General features: G+C 49.5%; 1 protein-coding gene across 3 annotated transcripts; it reads right to left on the reverse strand.

The window, feature by feature from the left end:
- Positions 1 to 745: 745 nt before the first annotated feature.
- MAB21L3 (mab-21 like 3) lies at positions 746 to 24,602 on the reverse strand. 3 transcript variants are annotated; one of them, XM_032303111.1, is made up of 7 exons: positions 23,841 to 24,602; positions 22,643 to 22,888; positions 13,680 to 13,820; positions 10,690 to 10,981; positions 7,490 to 7,668; positions 6,816 to 7,010; positions 746 to 1,457 (listed from the first exon to the last, which is right to left on the reverse strand). In XM_032303111.1, the coding sequence occupies exons 2-7, from the start codon at positions 22,688 to 22,690 to the stop codon at positions 1,224 to 1,226; spliced, it is 1,089 nt and encodes a 362-aa protein (XP_032159002.1). In that variant the 5' UTR covers positions 22,691 to 22,888; positions 23,841 to 24,602; the 3' UTR covers positions 746 to 1,223. The 3 variants fall into 3 exon arrangements, with proteins under 3 accessions (XP_032159002.1, XP_032159001.1, XP_032159000.1); XM_032303110.1 differs by having other exon boundaries at positions 23,510 to 24,602; XM_032303109.1 differs by having other exon boundaries at positions 23,502 to 24,602.
- Between the last annotated feature and the right edge of the window lie 701 nt (positions 24,603 to 25,303).

A 25,303-nucleotide genomic window follows, 5' to 3' on the forward strand; every position in this document is an offset into this window, starting at 1 on the left:
ATTTCAAATTCAAGTCAAAAACAAATAAACAAAATGCAAATCAGATTAGGATACTCGACTGCTCTGGGAGAGGCCAAACATCAGGACTTGAATAACAGATTCCAGACCAGCTTTGCAATGTCACGTGGTCTTATCCAGCCCCGTCCAGCCTGCCCCTGCCCCTGCCGAGCTTCCGCTTCCCTTCCCCTTTAGCTGTTTGCATTTTCATCCTTCCAGGAGCTTTCTGCGGCTCTATATCCATATTCTGTTTGTTTCCTTCAGGGCAACTTGCTACAATGTGTAATAACTGTGTCTGTGTATCTGTCCTTCACTTCTTGTCTCCCGTAGGCGCTGAGCTCCGACAGGTCCGACCTTCGACGGTTTCATTCTTGGTGATACTCCCGGTGCCTGATGAGCACGTATTTATCGCGCAGTGAAGGAAATGAGCAAAGGCAGGTGCGGAGAGGTGACACGAAATCCTTCCACGTAGGTCATTGTCCTGAGTGCATTCCCAAAACACCTGGCTTGGGGCGCAAGACAACGGGAGCCCCTGGCAAACAGAGCTGCACTTTCATCTTTGACCCACACTACTCGTCAAAACCACCTTCTCCCTACTTGCAGGACAGCCCGGAGGCAGACAGAACCACAGGCGCGGAAACACCGTTCAGGAGAACAGGAGGGCAGCGGGCGCACCAAGCCATCAGACGCAGTCATTCCATGAGCGGTGTTGGGACCCACCCAGCCGGAGGCAAACCCGGGCGTTGCTCCAGTGTCTTTCTCCTAAGGGGACCCCAGCACGGTCTCCCAGGCTCGCAGCCCTGCTCTGACAAAGGCATTTTCACAGCTGCATTTTACAAATGGAACAGGAAGAACCATGGCCAGTGGGCTGGAGACCCACTCCTGGGCCACAGGCTGAGGCCTGGCCTTCCAACCGGTCCTGTCACCGTTCTCTTCCGTAGACAACCGGAGCCCAAGCAGGGCAGAATCCATTCAGCGCAGTCTGTCATCAGCTCAGAATCAGCGGCTCCGGGAAGCCCGCGGACAGCTGTCCCCAAGGGAGGTAGCTAGTGAGGGCCAAAATCCTGGCTCCACGGAGGCCTGGGTCAGCCATCTTGGGGTACAGTGCTCCCCTCTTTGGTGCTCCTGGGTCCTTGTACTCTCCTATGCTGTAGGGTGCCTCTGTCCACGGAGAACGAGGTCAAGCCAGGATCAAGTGTCCAAGGGCCTCCCAGGCAGGGGCAGCTTCAGGGTGGGCTGATCTGGGGGTTCTTCAGAAAGAGGGCCAGCCTCTGGGCGACAGCGTCCAGGTCGCCTGAGTTGGCAGACCGGAGGAGGTTGCTCTTTCGCACGAAATAGTGCTTCAGAAAGTGCTGGCTTACACACTTGTGCAGCTTCCTCACCAGGCGCAGAAAGGCTTTGCTGAAGACCCGCCAGTCCTTCTGGCGTGGGTACTTCTCACAAGTCCAAAAGAGCACTGTCTGGGGAAGGAAGAGGTGCTGTCAGACATGGGTCCGGGCCACAGAGGAGAGTATCCTCAGGAATGTTACCCTGCTCACATGGCCTTGGAAGAAGGGAGAAGGGGGTCTCACCCAGGGCAAGGAGGCTCCGCCGGGATTTCACAGCCCCCCACCTCAGGTGTGCTCTCGGCCTCATCTGGCCAGTCTCCTGCGCCTGTCATTGTTTCTCTCACCACTGACATTTCCGGTGACCAGCACTCTCCTTAAACCTGCGATCCCCCCCACCCTGGGCAGATGGCTTTGCCTCCTACTTTACAGGGAAAATGGAAACCCTCACGCTAGCAAACCAGACAGTTCTAGCCATCTCTGCCTTCAGCACCCTCTTCCTCTCTTCTCCGCTTGACTGTCCCACCTAGCTGGGTAAACCCCAGGCAGGGCTTGGGGCTCCTCCTTCCAGAAGCTGTGACCGACTTCCCTCTTTCTCATGGGCTCTCAAAACTATCAATTGCACTCCTGGGTATTTACCCCAAGATACAGATGTCGTGAAAAGAAGGGCCATCTGTACTCCAATGTTTATAGCAGCAATGGCCACGGTTGCCAAACTGTGGAAAGAACCAAGATGCCCTTCAATGGATGAATGGATAAGGAAGATGTGGTCCATATACACTATGGAGTATTATGCCTCCATCAGAAAGGACGAATACCCAACTTTTGTAGCAACATGGACGAGACTGGAAGAGATTATGCTGAGTGAAATAAGTCAAACAGAGAGAGTCAATTATCATATGGTTTCACTTATTTGTGGAGCATAACAAATAGCATGGTGGACATGGGGAGTTAGAGAGGAGAAGGGGGTTGGGGGAAATTGGAAGGGGAGGTGAACCATGAGAGACTATGGACTCTGAAAAACAATCTGAGGGGTCTGAAGTGGTGGGGGGGGGGTGGGAGGTTGGGGTACCAGGTGGTGGGTATTATAGAGTGCACGGATTGCATGGAGCACTGGGTGTGGTGAAAAAATAATGAATACTGTTTTTCTGAAAATAAATAAATTAATTTAATTAAAAAAAAAAACAAGGGGCGCCTGGGTGGCTCAGTGGGTTAAGCCTCTGCTTTCAGCTCAGGTCATGATCCCAGGGTCCTGGGATCGAGCCCCGCATCCAGCTTCCTGCCCAGCGGGAAGCCTGCTTCTCCCTCTCCCACTCTCCCTCCTTGTGTTCCCTCTCTTGCTGTGTCTCTCTCTGTCAAATACATAAATAAAATCTTTAAAAAAAAAAAAAAACTATTCTCAGCTCTCCTGCCCCACCCCCTGTCCCAGGGTCCCAGCTCCCTCCTAACCTCTCATTCCTCTGCTCAAGTGCAGGCTTCTCGAAACAATCCGCTCAATTATCAGTCGTCATTTCCCCTCCTCTTATTCCCATCTCAATCCACTGCCATACGGACTCTTCTGCCATCTGGCCTGAGAAGCTGCTGTCTGTGAGGTCCAATGATCTCCATGCTGCTAAGTCCAACAGGTCTTGCCCCGCCCTGGCCCTACCTGACCTTTCAGCGGAATCGGATTCTCCCACTCACAGCCTCCCTCGAATCCTTCTTCACTGGCTTCCGAGCCACGCACTCCCTGGATTTCTCCAGGCGCTACAGCTATGCCTTGGCATGTTAGCCCCTTGACTGCCTCAGTCTGGAGTTTTGGAGGCTTGGTTCCACACCCTCTTTCTCTTGTTCTCTCTTGCTTCCTTCCTCAGTGGCCTGAATCCCCACCAAACACACGGAAGTCACTCATAGTTCTCTTTCTCCAAGCCCTACTTCTCCTCTGACCTCTTCCTCCCCCGTTATCTCTTGGAAATCTGAAGGTTATCTCCATCAGCCTGTCCCAACTGAACTCATGGCTTTCCCACGTCTCCAGGGCTGCTGTCTAGCCAGTCACGCAAAACACAAGCCGGGGGTCACCCTCCCTCACCAGCATCCCCAAGCCCCCCAGTCCTCCGAAGGGGTTCTTCCATCTCCCCCCGTTATGCTCGTCTCCACGGCCGTCCTCCTCTTCCGCCTCCCCCGAGCCTCTGTCCCCATTCTTGCCCCCATCCTGTCACCACCCATGCTGCAGCCAGCATGATCTTTTTGAAATAGAAATCCATGGTTCTTCTGGTCTGAAAGACTTGCAAGCCTTCTCCTGGCTGGTTAATGAAAAACCACAATTCTTCGGAGGGTTTTGGCTCACAAGGGTGGGGCCCTGCCCTCCTTGCCAGCCTCGGCCGGCCCTCGGCCCCCCTCATGCTCTCCTTCCAGCCCCACTGGCCTCACATTGCTCTCTGCTACCCCGGAGGGACTTCCTGCACATCCGACTTCTTCTGCTTGGAACACACTTCCTTCCCCAATTTGTCCAGGACACTCGTCCATCAGATCAAATGCCCCTACGAGACCATTCGACACTTTCTTCACCACGTACTTCTCAGAATGCAGAATGCCCGTGACGGCGGTTGCCATCATCTCTGTTATTTATGTATGCGATCCCCTAGGAGGCTGTAAGCTCTGTGCACAAAGAGGCCAATCAATACCTGTTTCATGGCTCTGATGTCACACAGCCCCCAGCAGAGGAGCTAGCCCACGGGAGGCAGTCAAAAATGTTTACTGACTAAGGGAAATAATTCATTAATATTATGATCTGGATATTGAGCATTTTTTAAAAAGAGCCTCTATGAGAAAGGAAAACAACAGTTGCAACTTCACAGCAAGATCCTGAGTATGTGTGTATTTTTAAAGATTTTATTTATTGGACAGAGAGAGAGATCACAAGTAGACAGAGAGAGAGGAGGAAGCAGGCTCACCACTGAGCAGAGAGCCCGAGGTGGGGCTTGATCTCAGGACCCTGGGATCATGACCTGAGCCGAAGACAGAGGCTTTAACCCACTGAGCCACCCAGGCGCCCCGAGTGTGTTTTGATTTAGATCACATTGTGCAATGTGAATGAGCTGGTGATAGAGTCATGCTATCAAGATAACCTAGACACCCCTGCTTTAATCCCTCTCGTGGTTAAGCTTTTATCTGCCTAAGCAAACCTGAAGTGGTTAAGCTTCTTAGCATCAAACCCCTGTGCCTTTGAGTGGGGTTTTAGGAAGAAGCAAGCCAATGAAGGATGAGCTCTTCTTCACTCAAAGTTGCTTTGGGGGAGAGCTGCTTTGGGGAGGAGGCAAGAACCTCCTCAGACCATGTCAGACTGAGGGTGATGCCGACTCGTACTCCCTTCCTGAGGCTGTTTTGCAACCCAGCTCTTCTACTTTTCCCAGACTGAAGTCTTGGCAAGGATCCTGCCCACCCAAGCCATCATCCGGGATGGTGTCTAACAGCACACGGTCACCAGCCACATCCATCCTTATGTCTAAAGGTGAGGACATCCTGGACCGAGGATAGAATACTAGAAGAACAGGCAGCTAGTACTACTTCTGTCTGTCCTGCCGTTCTCCATGAGTATCCCCGCCTTCAACTGCCCCTTCTTGAGAATGCACAATTCTGCACTCTGTCACTGAGTTAGGGAGAACTGAAACAAAGCACATTTAAGGAGTTGCCCTAAAACCCTCTAGTGATGGAGAAGCCACTGGAATAAAAGTATATCCTTGTGTGTAGTGCAGTGTTGACAGCAGTCAAGGGATGGGAGGCCCCCTGTGGCCCTATTCAATCTTGTCTAAAATGTTCATGTCACTTAATATGTTTCCATCCATCTTAACTGTGAGGCAGTGAAGTCAATGGTTAAGATCTTGAGGTTCCAGATAAGATAGAATGTGGCTTGCTTCTCAGCTCTGACCCTTCCTAGTGTGGCTTGTAGGAAGGCAAGCAAGCAAGAAGCCAAACCTGCCGAATGAACTTGACCATCCTCCGCAAGCACATGCCCTCAAGAACAGGTGGGTGTTTTTAGGGGAATGTGTGTGGGCACATACCGAGAATGTTGAAACTCCAGAGAAAGGCCCCGGGGTGTGCAAATGATATTTTAACTAATTCTTGGGGAGGCCAAAGAGGACAGGATATTAGGAAAGAGGAGAAAGAAAAGCAGAGACTACTGCTTTCATGGGGGAAAAAAGCTGAATATGATGTGAAAGCACTCATTCATTTGCTCAACAAATATTTATTGAGCAACTACTACGTACAAAGCATTGGGAGAGATACTAAAGGTGCAGTAGTAGTTGCTCTTCAAGAGCTTACACTGGAGCTGGAGGAGTTATCCAGGGTCAGAAGATGGTGGTCCCCTGAACAAGAGGGGGCACGAGCGGGAAGGCACCGCACAGACAGGCAGCCTGTGCTCGCCTTTGCAAAAGGTCAGGGAGAAGCTCCCGGACACACACTAGCTAGGCTTAGGCTGTGCTGTCTCTAAGTCCACCTGCCACCTCCCAACCTCAGAGTGCCACACAGCATGGTCCATGAATAGCCTGTTCACCATGTACCGTTGGGAATTTGCAAAAGAGGAGTTCAGGGTGTGATGGAGTGCCCCCCTCCCCAGGGATACCCTGTGATGTCCCAACCCGGGCCAGGGGTCTGCTGCTCTGGGTCTGTTTTCCTCGGTGCTCCCCATGTTGTGTGATGCCACGTGCACCTGGGGGACCACCTGACGGCCCGTCTCCCCCACTGGACTGTCGACTCCAAGGAAGCAGGAACCACTTTCTGTGTTTGCTCACCTGGGACCTCCATGGGTAGCGCACACAACAGGTGTCCGGCCCACAGTAACCTCAATAAACATTTGCTGAACGAGCGATTAAAGGCAGTCATGAATGTATATGACTGGGTGTGGGGAAGGAGGCAAGTGCTGCAGAGGAAGGGGAAATCCCTGCCTGAGGATCTGGAACCCGGAAGTTCAGGTCCGCAGCCATGACCCCATGGCAATCACCACTTCCTGCTGTCCCCCAACCCCCATGTGGCCGTGGCCTCACGAGGCTGAAGTGGAGACCCAGGGAGTCTTAAAGCCCCGAGTCCAGCCATTTGCAAGCTGTCCCCAGACTGTTGGCTTCTCAGGGGCAGGGGCCATACCATGTAAACAGCGCTGAACCTCAGCATGGTTTCTGGCACACAGTGGGCACTCGTGTTGGTTTGGTGACTGAAGTAAGTGGAGGGGAGAGACAGAGAGAGAAGAAAAAGAGGAACCGACCAAAAGGAAGAAAAGAGAGCAAGAGGGCCAAGGAAAAGAGGAGGCCATTCAGCTTGGGCAAGGCTGTGGTGGGCACACAGATGGCCCGGGGGTCGCAATCTCACCAGGCAACAACAGTACATGGGATGGCCAATCGGGACACCAGCGCCCCCTCTCGAATCTGACAGGTACACCCCCCCCCAACGGGAGTGGCTCTGGCCAGCGCGTGGGGCCCCCGGAGAGGATGCACCCACACCTGGGGTGTGCCCACTCACCTGCAAATGGTGGGACGTGATGACCGGCCTCCTTCCTGGACACCAGACGTCCTCCTTCATCTGCCTCAGGGCCCGGAGACACTTCCTGCGGCAGCCCCCGTCCTCGTCCAGCTGCTCCAGCAGCACCTGCTCGGCCTGCAGGAAACTCAGCTGCCAGTGATAATGGGAACAGGCCAACAGGGCAAACCCAAAGGACTGGGAAAAGAGAAAAACACCAGGAAAATGAGGAGGGGGAGGAGGCTTGCCATCTCTGAAGCTATCCGCTACTCTGGGGCGGGGTGGCGGGGGGAACCTGCCACTAAGCAGGCAGAACCTCCCACATGGGGACGTGGAGGCAGGCTCAGGGCGAACCACTTCCTTGTGCACAGGGAATGGGAGAGGCTGTGTCCACGTTCCCACAGGCACTGGTTCTCCAAGCCGAGCCTGCACCTGGAGAGCTTGTTAAGGCCCAAACTGCCCGGCCCTGCCCATGGATAGGAGCAGGGCTCAGGAATCTGCTTTGCTAACAGGCTCTCAGGGGCCGCTGTGGACTGTGGGGCCCCCACCTGGAGCACCACTGCTCGAGGGAAAGCTCATTTTTCCCTTCCAGCGCGGGCTGGCAGTCAGTGATGCTGCAGATGGGTAAGCTGTGAGTGCCTCTGCTTTGGGGAGCTGCGCCCTCCGCTCCCCGATACCTTGATGCACTCCACTCTCTGTCGGGAAGGCCAGCGCCTCAGACAGGGAGGCCACCGAGCTTTCGCAGACCAGGCAGTAGGGATCTCCACAGCGGGGACCAGCTCTAGCTCCACCTGCCCTGTGGCTGTTTCCACGGCAACCCAAACTGCAGAGTGGTGTGTTAGCATGCTGACCTTACCTGTTGGGAAATGACAAAGAGGCAATGAGAAGAGAAAGCCTGGCTCCCTGTGAATGTTCAAAGGAGGAACTGGGGAGCAGGGGCAGCGAGCAGCAACCTGTGCCTGGTGGGGCAGCTGGGCACAGGTTGGTAGCACTCCAAAGCTGGGGTATTTATGGCTAAACTAGACAATTAAGTGAATCTGGATAGAAACGTTGCTAGCAAATCTCGTGGTGGGTGACTGTTGCTTTTTCCTTTCTCCCCGCCCCCAAGGCTTTTACGGCTCCTTTTCTTCGAAAGTAATAAGATTCTTTTCAGAAGGCTCAACTGAAGAAAAGAGACACAGAAGACGAAGGAAAGAGGGACTATTTGCTAGTAAAAATGAAATCCAACCATTCTTGTATGCCCCCTCCATTGTGCCCAGATGTCCTGACCTTGCTGGGGACAGCATTCCACCCGACTCATCCATCTGCCCCTGGTGGGGTTCTGCTTAACCCGTTCGTTCCCTACCTGACTCCCAGTCTCTCAGACGGCATCGTTTCCACCATTCAGCATTGTTTCCACCATCCATCAAGCTAGTCTGGCCTCCGATACATTGGTCACCCCAAGCCCTTATAATTATAAAATGCTTCAAAGTGTGTCATCGCCATTGGTTGAAAGGGTCGAAGGAGTGGGAAGAAGCTCCCACTACCTCTTCAAACCAGGCAATGAGAGGAAGAGAAAAACCAATGCATCTGGGAGCATTTTCCAGCGCCTGTACTAGAATTCATTGCTGATCTGTCCCCCCTTCTTTCAAAAGATGCACAGTAGTTTTTTCGTTTGTCTTCACTCAAGATGAGGATAAGCTGTCTCGATCAGGATCTATTATTTTTCTCCTGTTTGCTCAGAGAAGAAAATGGAAGCTCACTCATTAATCGTGCTAAGCTATTCAAAAGGAAAACACTCTTCTCCTTGGGCTGGCGCGTGATAAAGAGGTTATTGTCTGCATCTCATCAGAGCTGCCCAGACAGGAACAGGACGACGTCTGGCACCCTGGCATTATTTACTGAAAGCATCTCATCAACCTGGCCCATTTGCAAGGTCTCATTTGCACTTTCACTATTACCACTGTTTCAAAGTGAAGAGGTCAGCACATGCTGGAACCAGCCTGCCCCGTCCACACCTCACTTCTGCCCTGGCTCTGCTTGCGTGGTGCGTGACCTCCCGCATGTCAGCTCATCTCTCTAAACCTCAGTGTTCTCGTCTGTAAAACAGGCAGAAAAATAACTCTGACTCTCCAGGGTTGCTATGCCATGACCAAAGCATCCTATACATGGTAAGAATCCATTCAACATGGGTTAACTCCATCACGGAAACTTTCAGATCAGTTCCATCCAGACAAGTAAAAGCACATTCAAATCCCTTTCTTTCTACACATGTGGAATTGCGTCCTGTTCAGCACTTTGGTGTTCCCTTCATTATCCAGCATATGGATCTTTCACAACTCAGTGTGTACAACATGTACCCCATTCTTAAAGGCTGGACAGTGGACGAAAGGCAGAGATAGTACAATTTATTTTGTCCATCTCCCTTTGTTACTGACATTATTTCTAGTTCCTTTCTATTACAGAGCCTATGGAAGTAGACACCCTTATGTCTGTTTCCTTCTCATCTGTAGGAATCTATTTCTAGAACTGGAATTGTTGAACTGTCAAGTCAAGCACATTATAAAAATGAAAACCGACTCATCACCCTTAAGAAGTAAGCACCGATTTACACTTCCAAGAACAATGCATGGAAAGGCCTTTTGTACCACAGTCACCCTTGGCCTGAGCATGATCTCACATTTCACCTCTGTCCATTTAATGCACACTGCTTGAAATATACATTAGGTGGAGCCTTTTTCCCTGTTTTGTTTGTTTCTTTGTTTAAGATTTTATTGTGAGAGCGAGAGAGAGAGAGAGAAGTATGAGTTGGGGACAGAGGTGGAGGCAGAGGGAGAAACAGAGTCCCCGCGGAGCAGAGAGCCCGATGCAGGGCTTGATCCCAGGACCCCGAGATCATGACCTGAGCCAATAGCAGATGCTTAACTGACTGAGCCCCCCAGGTGCCCCTTTTTCCCACTTTTTTTTTTAACTACTACTTGTTTATATTCTTTTTCTGTGAGTCTTTTTTTTTGGGGGGGGGTCATGATTTCTATTGCTCTACTTGTATGTTTTCTTATTGGTTTACAAATACTCTTTTATAACTAAGGAAATTCACCACTTTTCCCAGTGCGAAATACACTTTTTTTATTCTGTGGGAACAAAATGTGTGTGCGTGCATGTGTGCACACATGCCCACATGGTAGCATACAGTTTAAGATTTGCGGACTGTCAAATTTAATCAGTTCTTCACGGCCTCTCATTTTTGTGTTTTGACACAAGTCAGTGGTTTCTGAATGTGGCATCTTAAGACACTGGGGGACTGCAGTCAGTTGTAGGGTGAGATAGAAGTGTGCTAGAAACAATGATCTGTGGCTTGCAATTTTCTTTTTATAAAGCATACCCAAGGTTTTAAATTCACATCCAGGGAAGGGTGTGCAAGCCAAAGGTCATCGTATGTCTGCCAGGGCAGTGATCCACGGAAATCCCAGCATCCCACTCTTGGGTGTCAAAGCAGAAAAAAGAGTTAATTCACATTTCGGGGAGTGAACAGATGTAAAGAGCACATGGTTATTGTCTCAGTTTAGGGCACGAGTTTCAGGTAACACTTAAGCACAGGTTTTTTGTTTTTTACTTTTTTAAAGATTTTATTTATTTTATAGTGAGAGCGATAGCGTGAGACAGCATGAGTGTGAGGGGCAGAGAGAGATGGAGAGAGAGAGACTCCCAAGCAGACTCCATGTTGAGTGTGGAGCCTGATGCAGGGCTCAATTCCAGGACTCCGGGACTGTGACCCAAGCTAAAACCAAGAGTCAGACGCTCAACGGACTGTGTCACCCAGGCGTCCCTAAGCAGAGGTTTTATAAAGCTAAAAGGAAATGCCAGAAACTGCCCTTTGTCCTGTTCTTGATCAGCTCACCTGAAAGATGACAGGTTCCAATCGCATTTTCTACCAGCTTCCGGAACACCTGGAGGACCTTGGCGGGCACAATATCGCCCTCAATGTTCACATCCGCCTCATGCCACTGCCACAGGCTCTTCATAAACTGCTCCACCTCCAGCCACTGCTGCAGGCCCTCTGGGTCCTGCAAGGGGCAGGACAGCCTCTCGCCCTGCAGCGTGTAGTAACGCCAGCGTTGCTCCCTGGCCTCCCTGTACCCGGCCAGGCCCTTCACTGGGATGGTGACCAGGAACTGGCTGGGGGCCAAAACCTGGGGTCAAGAAAAGAGACAAGAGTGTGAGTTCACTGACTCCAGAGGTAAAAGCAATCTCCGGGGCACCAACCTGTCGAACTGGGGAGCTCAACGAACCACTCAACGCTTGGCAATGTGCTAAGATGGACAGAGGGCTGCACCTCTTTCCATCTTTGTCCTGCCACTAACCACGGTATCAGGCAGATGAGTTAATTCACCGAGTCCTTGGTGTAAGGAATCTGCAAGGAAAAGAGTGCCCCTGACCTGGAACTCTAAGAGGTACCCAAGGGGGAGAAGAGAAAGCAGGGAAAGGAAACAGTATACACTGAGTTCTGCACATACTAAGCACTGCAAGCCCAGGCATTAGACGAGGTGATCTTCCCAGTTCCACGATGAGGTGGGCTTCGTTAACATTTCCCAGATGAGGAATCTAAGGCTCAGAGAGGCTCTGACATCTCCCTGGGGACACACAGCCCATTGAGTGGGAGAGCCAGAATGTAAGCCTAAGCCCTCTGACGGCTTGTTCAGGGCTTGTCATCTATGTTGGGCTGGCTCTCAGTCAGGGAGGAATGACCTGGGCTGGGTTAAAGGTCTGGTAATGGGAAGGGTTGGAAGGAAGCAAAAGGATTCTGCAAAATGTCTCCCTATCTTTTTGCCCGTACTGATGGCCCATGACCAGTATTAATGATCGGTCCTTACAAAACCACAGGTGAATGCAAGGCAATTGCTGAGACCATGTGAGCTATTGAGATGATTCTAAGTTTCATAAAACTTAGAATAAAGGAAACATTCAGAATCTACCTATTCCATTTCTACAGGTACCAGTGAAGCAGAGGTCAGGGTCAAAGTGGTCAGGCCCAATAGTCCAAAGGGTCAAATAGATTGCCCAGCAGTGTGGTATCCCCAGAAGGAGCCTGACCTCTGGCCACAACACATGGCAGCCTACTCCACACCGCACCTCTTCCCATCAGTCAGCTGTGCACTTCATGGGCCTCCTCCTTCTCGTAGAAAGTCCTGACCATAGTATTTGGTTAATCTTTGCTCAGGGCCCTGTCGTCGGCCAGTTCATGGGTGAACACCAAACTCTGCCTCGTTCTCAGACAACAACAGTGTGATGCTTTAGATAACGGATCCATGTGACTTCTGGTGCCCACAGAAAGGCGGTGGGATTTCAAAAGGGAACACATCAAAACTCTGGCACACTTTGAACCCCCCTTCACGGGAATTCGAGAACACCACTATTGTGTTAATAGTCACATAAATGATGCTTAATTAATACTCGCCACATTTGTTCCAAGATAAAATAAAATCAATTTCACATGCTCCACTCCAACTATTTTTGAAATTTAATATGCAGGACACGATGCATTTATATAAATGCAAGATCCATTTTAACCTATGAATTCTAAGTGAGACCACAGAAGGAAATTTCCTCCGATATAATTCTAGGGAAAGTGTTGTTGTGGGGTGCCTGGGTGGCTCGGTTGGTTGAGCATCTGCCTTCAGCTCAGGTGATGATCCCCGGGGTCCTGGGGTCAAGTCCTGCATCGGGCTCCTGCTCAGCAGGGAGTTTGCTTCTCAATCCATCTCTGCAGATCCCCCTGTTCATACTCTCTCTCAAATAAATAAAATAAAATCTTAAAAAAAAAAAAAGTGGTGTTGTGTTTCTACTCCTAGTCACTGGTCTCGAATGATCTACTGCAGGTTGGAAGGGCGACAGAAGTGGGCAAATGATGTTATCCTGGGGTAAATTTCCCAAAATCTGTACTCTGTCCCCAAATACACAGGTCCCAGATCCTTGTGCCTGACAACCTTGGAATGTTCTGTACACCCAAGGGTCTTCAGTTCAGGCTCTATTTCTTTTACTCATTCATTCATTCATTCATTCACTGAAGCTGAGTGTCTGCATGGGCCACACACCATGTTGGGTGCTAGTAATGGAGCTATCAATAAACATGATCTTTACGATCAAGGAGCTTATCGTCTTGTGTGAGAGATAGGGCATGAATACACATATATTTAATACACGCAAAAGGGGTTCTTAGGAGCCATAAAGAAAAATCAAGATAAAGCAGCACAGGGACTGAAAAGGACTCAGAAGCCCACTTCCCTCATCTCTGAAAGGCAATGAGCCATGTCTGTTCCTCGAGGCTGTTTGCAAGTGTGAGGGAGGCCATTTCTGAGAGAATGGTTCGGTGCTGCCGGAAGGCTGCCGTCACACATGGGCCCTGGTGGCTTAGAGTCCTGTCTGCAGCGGGGACAGAAGTTGCGAGGCCACCCCTGCAGTTTCTAAGGTCTGCCTCCTCCCCCACCTCTGCAACCCAGACTCTTAACTTTCAACCCTTTTCTCACAGGTGTCTCCAGTTCCTCTCCCCAGGCACCCTCTATTAGGCAGGCACTGCCTACATGGATGTTCGCTTAACTAAATTTCAGCTGTTACAGCACAGTGTGTTTGGAGTCCGAAGCCCCGGGCTGAGTTCTGGCTGTAGCGCCTAACAGGACATCAAGTCATCTGACTTCTCAGAGCCTCAGAAGGGGGGCTCACAGGACACAGCAACTCTGGAGTCTGTGTGTAAGTGGCAGATACTAAAAGGACCTGCAGAACACAAAGGATCACTGGTACCCTCGGCTGGGGGACACCTGCTGCACCGAGACCTGCCCACCCGTGCACCTGACTCCCTGGGTGGTGCTTAGAGAGTAAGTGAGACCGGCTTACCTTGATGTTCCCATTATACGTGTCAGAGTAAGGGACAGCCTGGAATCGAATGTCTTGGTGGCTGATTTCGGCGGTCAGGTGGTGGACGATCCTCTGCACCTCCTCCACAATCGGGGAGACCTGCTGGCGCCTCTCATCCACCTGGATGGGAAGGGATGAGCACAGCAGTCGTTCCGGGGGCGGGGCCCGGACACTGGCATGAGGATGCGACATACAGGCCCAGCGGTGGGCGACCATAGCAGCACAGGCAAGCAAGCACACCCTCCCAAGAACCCCAGGGGACATGCACCGAGGCGCGGTGGCACTTGCTGATGGCTCAGTGCTCCCCTCTGAAATAGAAGCAGTCATCAGCATTGACCCAGTGCCTGTGTGCAGTGGGTGCTGGGGCACAGCAGTGAACGAGAGAAGAGCAAAGAAGACAGACAAGTCCTCATATATACAGGATATATGTACATATGTGTATATATACACGCATACACACACACATACGTAGTATCTAATATTGGGAATGATAAATCCCATGAGGCACATAAAATAGGATAAGGGACTAGAGAGTAAAAGGGCTGCTCATTTAGATCAGGTGGCCACAGAAGGCTTCTCTGAGGAGGCGCCAGCAGATCCCCTAAGCAGGAGCATGCCTGGAAGGCTCAAGGGCCGGCAAGGGGGCCCCTGTGGTTGGAGCCTGGCAAAGGGAAAGGAGGGTGACAGGAGATGAATGTGAAAAGGCTGGCATGGCCAGCCCATCCTGTGGGGCTTTGTGTGCCGTGGTGAGGCTCTAAAATGGGATTAAGAGTGGTTGCTGTCCAGGCTGGTGAAATGAAAGGTTCAATGTGTGTAATCACAGCGCAGACGCTTTCTAGCCTTCTGTTGTCCATAAATGGTGACTCTCTTGGCCCTGGTACTCTTGCTACCAGACCTGCCAGAAAAGGCACACATTTATGTTCCCTCAGATTCACACTGCAAGTTCCCAAGAACAGGAATTACCATCAGAAAGTTGAGCACTAATGCTACAAACCCTCACAGGTACTCAAGGTCTAGGGAAATAGGTGCTTGTGGGGAATACACGGCACTTTTAGTAAACTCCAGGGAGCTAGGAAGATCCAAATGAAGAAGAAATGGGAAGAGCCCCTTTGTGTTTTCTGGAATGGAGGGGGTGTTCCATTCTGTTGCTCGTGCTGGTGCCCTGACGAGGGTCCCCCTTGTGGTGGTGGGGCGGGGGAAGAGGCGGCTGACCGGGGCCAGGAACTGACAGGAAGCAGTATCTGATATATCTAAATGCAATGTCATGGCTGTTTCTATGTATTCTCCAGTCATTTAAGACACCCATAAATTAGTCAAGGAAAATGTCTAAGTCTAGGAGATTTCTAGCTATTTTTCTAAATGAACTCATCAGCTGGTCCAGTCATCTGAGACCTCATACCTCTCACCAATAAACCCTACAACCATATATGGACCCAGTACACAAAAGTGCTCATGTACACATGCTCTATGTCACGTGTATAAAGTGTGTCACATATATAAATTAGTTCATTAATAAACATTTATTTAGCACCTCTGTGTGCCAGGCACTCTGTGACATGCAGGGGCACAACAATGAGTGATACAGAAATTGCCACGGTCTGCAGTAGTGGGTAAGACAGGTATCAGGTCTGAATAAGCATGGGGCCCACGATAGGGAATTACCAGAAGGGTACCCCTGGGTTCAACGGGGCAAGTGGCCTCATCTGAAGCCCAAGACCTGCTTTAAAGATTCCTATCCCCACACAGGGGACCATCTTTGAAAAACTAGTACTTTCCAGATGCCTAGGAGTAACAAGAAACATAAGACAAGGCTCCTGATCTTAAGGAGCTTAAATCTCCCTGGAAATACATGATATACATAAAATAGTCTTTTCAAAACCCCATATTTTGACCTAAGGGTCAAAGGTCTTGACCTTGCCTGACCTTAGGGATGATGATCATATCTATGTGTTTGTTTTTTTTTTAAAGATCTTATTTATTTATTCGACAGACAGAGATCACAAGTAGGCTGAGAGGCAGGCAGAGAGAGAGGAGGAAACAGGCTCCCCTCTGAGCGAAGAGTCTGATGTGGGACTCGATCCCAGGACCCTGAGACCATGACCCGAGCCAGAGGCAGAGGCTTTAACCCACTGAGCCACCCAGGTGCCCCCATGCAGATTTTTAATACCATCTTCTTGCCATCGGCACCCACCACTGCTCTTATATGTCTACCCACTACATTCATCACGGGGTGGGGGGCACCTTTCTTAAGCATTTGTAAACTATCAAGATCCTGCATCTTCTAGAGTGTCCAATGGAAGAGGAAAGGCAGTCAGGGAGGGGGCAGACCCTTTGCCATGCCAAACATAAAGGGGAATGCTTTTAGTAGCCCATTTTAAAGGGTCCCCTGCAGGGCCAGACTCTTCTGTGTATTGTGATTCAACTCCATTTGATATAAAATGCCAGATGCTGTGTGTATGTGCCTGTATGACAGAACAAGACAAGGAAACTGGAAATTAAAGTCACAGCCATCTTGTGCTGGGCAGAGGTTTGTATAGGATGCTATGGGTATACAGAAAAGGGAAATTTCATCTAGTCTGGAAGCTAGGGGTCCTTCCTGGAGGCACAGCATAGGGGAGTCCTATCTTGAAAGATTAGTAAGAGTTAGCGAGAAAGAGAAGAGTGTGAGGGTTGTTCTAGAAAGAGCAAATGGCAGGTATCTAGTACAAGGAGCATAGGGGAGATGGCAATGGTTTCCATTTTGCCAGAGAAAAGAGTGCCTTGGAGGAGGATGGTGAAATGGGAGAATAAGCAGCAAGAGGTCTTGAAAATCAAGGAAGAAGTTGTTCAAGAACAAAGTCAATAGTAAGTGGCCCAATGAATAGGGCCCCCCAAAATGTCCACAGTGTTTGGGAACTAGAACAGGATTGATGTGCTCAGGGAAGGGGTGGGCACTGAAGCCAGACTGCAGTGGCTAAAGGGTAAGTGGGAGGCGAGCAAGGGAATACAGAGGTCAGCAACTCCTCCAGGAAGTGGGGCCAGGGAAGGGGAAAAACAAAATAGGGACACCAACAGGTTTTTTCAAAATGACACACAGGTTTGAACATGTTTAAATGCTGAGAGAAAGGGGCCAGCAAGGAAGGAAGACTCAGCAGGGAGAAAACCACTGAGTCAGGGTTTCCCAGCCAGAGCATCTTGCAAATCCAGAAACCTGGTAAGCAATTCACCTTGGCACGTCACAAGGAAAGAGACAGGTATAAACACACATAAAAGGGTAGGCGTGCAGGAATCTGAGAGATTTCCTGTCTGAGGACTGTTTTCTTTACAGAGCAGGAGCCAAGGCAATGTGCTATGTGTGAGGTGGAGAGGGGAACACAGGGGACTGCAGACTGACAGACTTTGATGTGGAAATCACATCTCTGAGGGATGGGCGCTGTTCAGGCACCTATGTGAAGACTGCCAGGCACTCCCGACTCAGTTATGGGGGGGTCCATGGGGCCATGGCATATCGGGGATTCAGCTGTGAGATGGTCTCCATGGCTCAGCCCTCCAAAGGTAACAATGGAGGTGCTAAGGCGAGGGCTTCATGGGCAAGATCTGAAAAAGGATAAAGGACCGAGGAAAGGTTTCCATGGTGGGCCATGTCTTCTAGCTGGGGAAAGAGAATGGACAAAGCCATTTAGTAGATGATGGAACACTGGACAAGTTCAGGGGCTCCAAGTCTGATCAGGAATAGCAGGAGAAAGTCATACAAGGCTAACTAGATAGAACCCCATAGTCAGAGTGGTTGGGAAATAGTCTTCCCAAATACCTAATTCCTTACATTGTGTTGAGGACTAAGGCTCAGCCACAAATCCTCCAAGTCCACTGATGGGAGTTCATAGAACTCAGATGTCAGCAACACAGTGGTTAACTCTGTATGGGCAAGTATATTTTATTTCCCGAGTTGATAAACTAATGAAAGATTCATCACCATATCGACACTGTCAAATAATTTTTTTTTTTTTTTTTTTTTTTTAGAGAGAGAGATTAAGCAGGAGAAGAGAGGCGGAGGGAGAGAACCTGAAGCAGGCTCCACACTCAGCACAGGACCCAATGCAGGGCTTGATCTCAGGACCCTGAGATCATGACCTGAGCCAAAATCAAGACTTAGATGCTTACCCCTCCGAGCCACCCAGGCACCCTGACACTGTCAAATAATTTTTAACTGATTTAAGCTTGAGAGACGAAGTGTGTCTGTGTGCGTGCACATACACACACACAATGAGTGGTCTACTGGACAAAGTTCTCCACTGTGAATCTCTTCCTACAAATTCTGCCCTCACTGGACGGTAGAATTTTCTTACTGGGCAGAATGAGGCAGTTCACACACTCCCTGGAAGACACCTATATTCTCTCATTCATTATACATCTTTATGACCTGTTTCGATTTCTGAAAGTAAAAATCAGAGTAGGTTCTAGAGCCTAGAGCCACAAACTCTGGTTTTGATTTCCTTCTTCCATTACTGCTGCCGCCATTTTGACTTGGGATCTTAGAACTGGAAGAGACCTCAGAAATCACCTTGTCTGGTGTCAACATATAGGAGTCCACAGTGATGGGTGGCTCTCCTAATGGCACATTGGCAGTTGGCAGCAGGACTGACCCTAAGCCCAGGGTCCCTCACTGCTCTTTCTGTCCCTTACCTCCGAGTGGACGCTCCCACAGTCATACCTACCTTTAGCCTCTTCCTGAACCTAACCACGCCCTCCATTTAAACTGAAGTCAAGGCTCATGAAGGAACAGATCCAAAGTCTCCATTTCTTTGGGCATCACTGACTGTTCTGACACCCACAAGCACCCCAGGGCAGCACAGTAGGGTCCTGAGTGTGGGGCTCCACCAGGACTGAGGGGAAGAGCCCTGCTTCTGACAGGCCTCCCTCCCCTACTCTCCCACCCAGTGCTCAAGCCCCCCAAGTCAGGTAGCAGCCTGTTCCCTGCAGGTGGTGATGGGTCGCGGACCAACCCTCCCCCCCACCACCGCCCCGCTCCACCTCCTACCCTAGGTTCTTCCGTCTGCACCTCTACGGACCACACCCTTCAGCAGCCCCAGAGGGACTTAGGCTGAAGGCTGCCCAGGCTCCATCCCACAGACCATTTGTCACTCTTTTGGTGTCACTCACAACCCAGACACCCCAGGCAGTTTTCCCTCGCTCCTCCGGAGCACAGCCTCATAGGTGGAGCAAGAAGATTCCATTTCAGGGTGTGGAAAAGCAAGGAATGGGGCCCGAGGCGGCTCTACGGGGACTGATCTTGAGGGAAGAAGGAGGTGCCACCACAGAGACCTGTCACCGGCCAGAGCCCAGAAGCCCTTTCAAGTGGGTCCAACTTCAGGCAGATACCAGGTGCAGCCTGGTATATATACCCATCACCAGACCCATTCCACAGGGCAGCTGGGAAACCCACGGTCATTTCAGAAGAAGGAATCAAGGCACGTGCAGTTCAAACATGACCTCAGTGCAGGCCTGAGTTTCACTCGCCTCCCCCAGGGATTAGTTCAGTGAAAAAAGGTGTGCTTTTCTTTTTAAAAGTCTGCATTTCTGGGTGGGACGGAGCATGAGCAGAAATGAAGTGGGTGAGATTAGCCGGGCCCATGACGCAGACGCGGTTACCCTCTCTCAGCCTCCCCTCCATCCCAATGACCCTAGAAAGTTACACCACACCTGTTAGCCAGCAGATTCGGGAACTCGAATGAAGCAGAGTTTCCATAAGAAGAGTCATGAGAGGCCCCCTTGAAGGATGCCCTGCGGTTTCTGTGTACCTGCCCCCACACACGTACACACCCCCAGCCCGGTGTCTGGCTCACTGTTGCCCCACACATGGTCTGCTACTATTAATAGCTCGAGTGCGGAACAATTTACTGTTTCAAATATAAATGAGTGAGAATTCAAGGTTATTGCCTATCATAACAGCATTCTGACTCATTGCATTCCAACACGCTTTCTTGAGACAGGCAGAGGGGCAACACTAAGCAGCATGCCAGGAATGTCACACAGGTCTGGCCACGTGAGCATGTGGCCTGTGTCACTGTCACCCACTGTGAGTGCCCCTGGGGATAAAAGGCTGAGAACTTCCTGCCAGACATTTTAATTCTGGAGCTGCATTAAATCCAATAAACAGGATCTTTAAAAACAAAAACAAAAAAGCAGGATGAGCACCATCTCTGTCATCCTGGGTTAATGACGGAAAAGTCTAGCACATATACTAAAACTGGAAGAAAAGTCTGAAATGATGAAGATGGAAGGTGCTAATGAGGCCCTGAACCATCATATCCCCGTTTTCTCAGACCCATTCTTCCCCAAGCGACATGTAGGGGCCCTACAGGTTCCATACATTGTGCAAAAACCAGACCAACACCAGCACCACAGAGCAGGGACGGGAGGCCCTCCCGTGTATGAGACCCTCCCTGAGAGCTAGCTCCCTGGAGCTGCCCCATAATACTGGAAGGTGGCGGCTAGGATTATCCCCATTTTACAGAGGACGAAATGCCAAGTTCAGAGTGTCTAAGGAATTTGCGCTGGGTCCCGCCTGAGACAGTTTAATTCTCGGAACGGTGATCCACGCTGTGCACTGTCACACCTGGCAGACCACATTCGTAACCACTGCACTGCTCAGCCTCCCCAGGGACAAGCTGCAGGGCCTGAAACCCACACTGACTGCTTGAATGGAGCTCCCTCAGCCAGAAAGGCCTCTCCGTTACTCCTCCACTTAAAACCCAGTGCGTGCTCTCAGGCTTAGTCTCCACTCCTCTCGCTGGGCCACGCCTCCCCGCTGAGAGCCAACACTCCTCGGTTCTCCTCCAGCACCCTGTAGAAATCTCGGTGTAGCCCTGTGGTCAGCCATGTACTGTACCAAGCATTTCCCTGTCTGCACAAGAACAGCCTCCTTTTACCCTTGGAGTTCTGTGCGAAATCTGCAGGCAGGAGAGGGCCATCCTTAAAGATATTCCAGACACACTTTACCTCTCAGTTCACATACCACATCCTGGACCTGGGTTTAGGGCACGGTGTTTTGCACACAGCAGGTGCTCAGTGTGTGTTTGTGGAGATACAGAGGGATTTAACAGAGCAAATATGGCTTTGGAGTAAAACAGAATTTTCTTACTGATACCTCAACACTCTCACTATCTAGCTGTGTCACCTTGGACAAGTTTTTGGAGGTATGTGCACATGTCACCTAGTGGATGATGGGTCCAATGAGATACTGCCTGGGCCTCAACCTGCCGGCACCTTTTACACTATTCTTGTATTATCTTCACTGAATCCTAAAGCTATTCTGACCACATCTGTGCGAAGATACTGTGTGAACATCAAGGGGAATGAAGATACCCGAGACACTACCGCCCCCTCCAGAAACTCATAAACAGTAAAAGGAGATAATATTTAAGTGTCCACCCAAGAGAGTAACAGGAAAGGTGTCAAGAGTCAATATACAACCGATTGCCAAATAAATATTGTCAGTAATAATTACGACGAGTTCACAGGGAAATCAAAACATTCTGTGCTAGGGTGTCAAGGAAATCTTTCAAGATAAGGTTGGCTCTGAGTGGAGTCTGAAGGATGAATATGAGCCAGAGAAATGGAAATGGAGGGGAGAGAGGATGTCTCCCCTGGCAAAGGAGAGAGGGGAAGCTCAGGCTTAGACCTTCTCAGGGCACAGTATCTGTGGACAGGATTAACAGACTGACCACCTTCGGGGACAGAAGGGGGATACACCTGAGAAGGAGCGCTGAGGGGGGCGCAGGAATGCCACAGCCCCCCCCCCCCCAAGAAGCCTCGAGCACATGCTCTGTTGAACTGACACTCAGCCCCAGCCCACAGTTACCAGGCAAGAAACTGGGACCTGTGGTTGCCAGATAGCCTGATGTTTTCCTTTTTCTGGAGAAGATGGAAATCTCAGTTTCTATGCAAAATCCTGCTATTATGAAATGTTTGTAACAAATATGAAAAAAATTTAACAACACTCTGCGGGCGGGCCAAAAAAATCCTGTGCGCAGGCTGGAATCAATGTATAGAGCACTGTTGAGAATTTCTGCTATTGGAGATGGTGGGAAACAGCGTGGAAAGATACAGTGTTACTACTTGGATGCCAGGCTAAAAACACTTGGACTTTTTCCAGAAAACAGAGGACCATGGGAAAATGCCAGCACCCCTTCCACTTAAAAGAGTCCCCAAAGGGAAAACAATGGGAAGTTACTTTGTTGGGTGTAATTTTTATCATCCCACGTTTCTCCTATTCATCTAAGTGGTTTGCCTAAGAAATCAACTTTACTTATCACTGTGATAATGAACTCTGCTTTGTTTACTTGTGAAGGCATGTCCGTAATTTTAGACCAGTCCCTAATCTTAGTTTAAATGCTTTAGCTTTACTGGTGGCTCTGTGCCTTAAAAACTTCATCAGTAAATGGAAAGGCTGAATTAAGTCAGATAATATTTAAGGTGCCTTCCAGTTCTAACAGTCTAAGAGTCTAGAAGAATGTCAATTAACTCTTAAAGGGTCTGTACTAAAAATATGCTATACATTTTAAAATACAGCAGTTTTATAGTTTCCAAAAGGTGTTCTTAATTTCATTTACTCTTTTTTAAACACCCTATTATTTCAATGACCCCTCAGAGAACAAAGCTGAGGCTCAGGCTGGTTCGGGGCCTTGCTCATGACTCTGCCCAGTTCAGCTACAGAGCTGGAGTCCAACCCACGTTCTAACTTTCTGTTCCACACTCTGCACCCAATGGCCTCTGGCACTAGAACCTCAGAGAGAGGACGGAAATGATGTAAGCCCTAAACACTCTTATGGGTGATGGTCTTGGGTTCCTGAGGACCACTTCATGGATCTTTGAAAGCAGCCTGACTTCCCTTCTTAATTCAGGTTGGTGGGACAGAAGGGGTGGGGGCGGGGGGCATGGGAGAAACCCGCACCTGTCCTTACCTTAGCCAGGAGGCAGTCTTCCAAGTCTCCTGCAGTCGGGGATTTCATGGCTTCTTGTTCAGTCCTCAGTGGAGCAGCAACATCTTGGTTTTTCCGTCAGTGGAGGACAACACTTGCAGGTTGGTTTCCCAAGAATGTTAGTCTCAGTGCTAAGTTTCTTTGAGAAGGTGTACATGGACCAGAGGCTGGCCTTCCCAGGTCTTCCCTCCAGCTCTCACTTCCACACTGGGAGCATCTCTCTGTCATCTTTTGGGAATATATATATATATTTTTTTTAAAGAAAAGGAATTTAAAAAGAAGAGCTGATGAAATTGAAACTGAATTTGAGTCCAACCTAATTTGACTCGATTTAGCTCTACTGATGGATGCTTTGACCGAAGGGCAATTTCCCAAGTTGTATTTCCCACTCAAATACTTAAAAGCTTCATTCAAGATAAAAAAGCTCTGTAGTTGGCTTCTTCCCCGCCTTTTAAGGTTCTTGTCCCAACACGAGATGCACCTTGAAGCCCAGTATCTTATAACTCCTTGTTCTTACGCTGTTGACAGTAAATATTCCTTGCTCTCCAATCCAGAAAATCCCCCAGACTGATTTACCTTCTTTACAATAAACAAATAGGGAACTGCCAAACTACCAGCCAGGCACTCGCCATTTGCCTACAAACAAGTGATTAGGTCTCATCAATCAGATCCAGGCACAATAATTTGCAGGAGGAAAACACACACACACACACACACACAGACACACACAGACACACACGCATACACACGCACACACGCACACACGCACACAGGCACACAGGCACAGATAGAGAAAGGCACGCACACCCAGGAACAGCAGGACAGGAATCCTTCAGCTCACCTGCTGACCTTTAAATATAATCTCCCTCTTCCCACTTGAAAGCTGGCAGTAAAAATAAAGTCAGTGTAAACAGGCCCCTCGAGAGTCAAGGAAACACTCTTGTCTGCTTTTGCCAGCAAAACCATGTTGGAAAACAGCTCAGGCAGTAAGTTCCCAGTCTGACTGGCTGGGGCCAGTTTTATTAAAGAAAAAAAAAAAAAAATTTCACAATGGCCTGATCTCCCTGAAGCTGGTAAACATCGGAGAATGCTGTCGGATGATCTAAAGAAATTGCGGCACTTCCGGGAGCCCTGCTCACTTCTAAGCACTGTTCCGAGCAAAGGTCTTTTCCAAACCCACCTCTGAGAGCTCAGCCTAGGTGCCTCAGACACTTCGCTGTCGGTAGCCACTATATTTGCATATCTCCGTGCTGTGCCCCGGGTTGAAAGCCACACGGGAGCTCCCTGCTCCGCCCACCTCATGAATCCCAGCCTTCACGCCTGCTGCTATAGATCCCTTCTGTGACACACTGCAGTCAGCTGAAATAGTCTATGTAAATATTGCGAAGCTCCCCTCCTCAAAACTGCCTTGATTTTCCATCTCCTTCTCTTTGTAACCCAGTCTCCTTCATTTGATAGCAGATGCTCCCGAATATTTCAGAATCTTCTTCTCTAGGCTTATCACTGGTCAGTCATTCCAAACTCCGGTTTTTCACAAACGGAGCACAGAGCCTGCCTCTTGGAATTTCCTGCAATCCAGAATCCTCTCTCCACCTCATTTTCAGTTTCACCAAAGTCCTGCTGGTCGTCCCCTCCACCCCCACCCCACGCTCTGGGGTTTTGTCCTTTACTGCCGCTTCACTGTAATCATTAACTTGGGATTCCCGGTCCTCTGGGGGGGACCTTTCCTACAGCTCTCAGCTTCCCCCCAGACACCTGTCATCAGATACACAAACTTGCATCATTCTGTGCCTGGGGCCCTCCTTCCTCCATGGCCCCAGCCCTGCCACTGATGGGAATGCTGAAACTGCGATTCTTCTCTCGCTAGGGCTCAGTGATGCTTCCGGGGTGTGAACAGGGAGACCAACCGGCAGGCCACCTGTAGATCCTGGGAGAAGGAAGAAGTCTGTGCTCAGGCTGGCTCACGACATTCTAATTTTACCTGGATGCCATACCTGGCAATCAGAAGGTTATATAAACCCAATCAGTTCTCTACTCCCTGATTGAGTTCCTCATGGGCAAAGTTTCCAACAGGAGGACAGTCCCACAGTGGGGCCCTCTGACAGATTGGCGAAGAAGACCTTTCTTTGTAGATAGAGATCTCTGGCTAAATGGCTTTTGGATTAGCAAATATTTATTGAGCAACAGGCTGCCGAAGGCACTATGTTGGGCCACAGAGCGGGATTCAAAGTCAACTCAGATTCTCCTCCTTTCTGGGGAAATAAATATTCTCATTTCTCATGACTCATACCAAATGCCAGTACGAACCTGTAAACCAGCTTTGGCTCCATTTCTGTTGTGAGGGCTGAGAAATTATTTTTTAAAGTCAGTTTAGTGAGGTATTCAAAACCCTAAACGAACAATATGAAAGTCCTAGGAAGATAATGTCAGCCCTGATTCACCAACAGAAGTGTTTGCTCTTGACTTACAATGGCTACAGTTTTCATTCCAAGGTGAAGGGTTGGCTTGATCCAAATCAACCTTAAATACACAAATATGTTAAAGTTCACCAAATATGTTAAATACACAAATATGTTAAAGTTCACAAATATGTTAAAGTTAACACAAATATGTTAAAGTTTACAAACTCTGACATATTTTTCA

Source organism: Mustela erminea, chromosome 10, assembly GCF_009829155.1.
Source record: "Mustela erminea isolate mMusErm1 chromosome 10, mMusErm1.Pri, whole genome shotgun sequence".
NCBI lineage: Eukaryota > Metazoa > Chordata > Mammalia > Carnivora > Mustelidae > Mustela > Mustela erminea.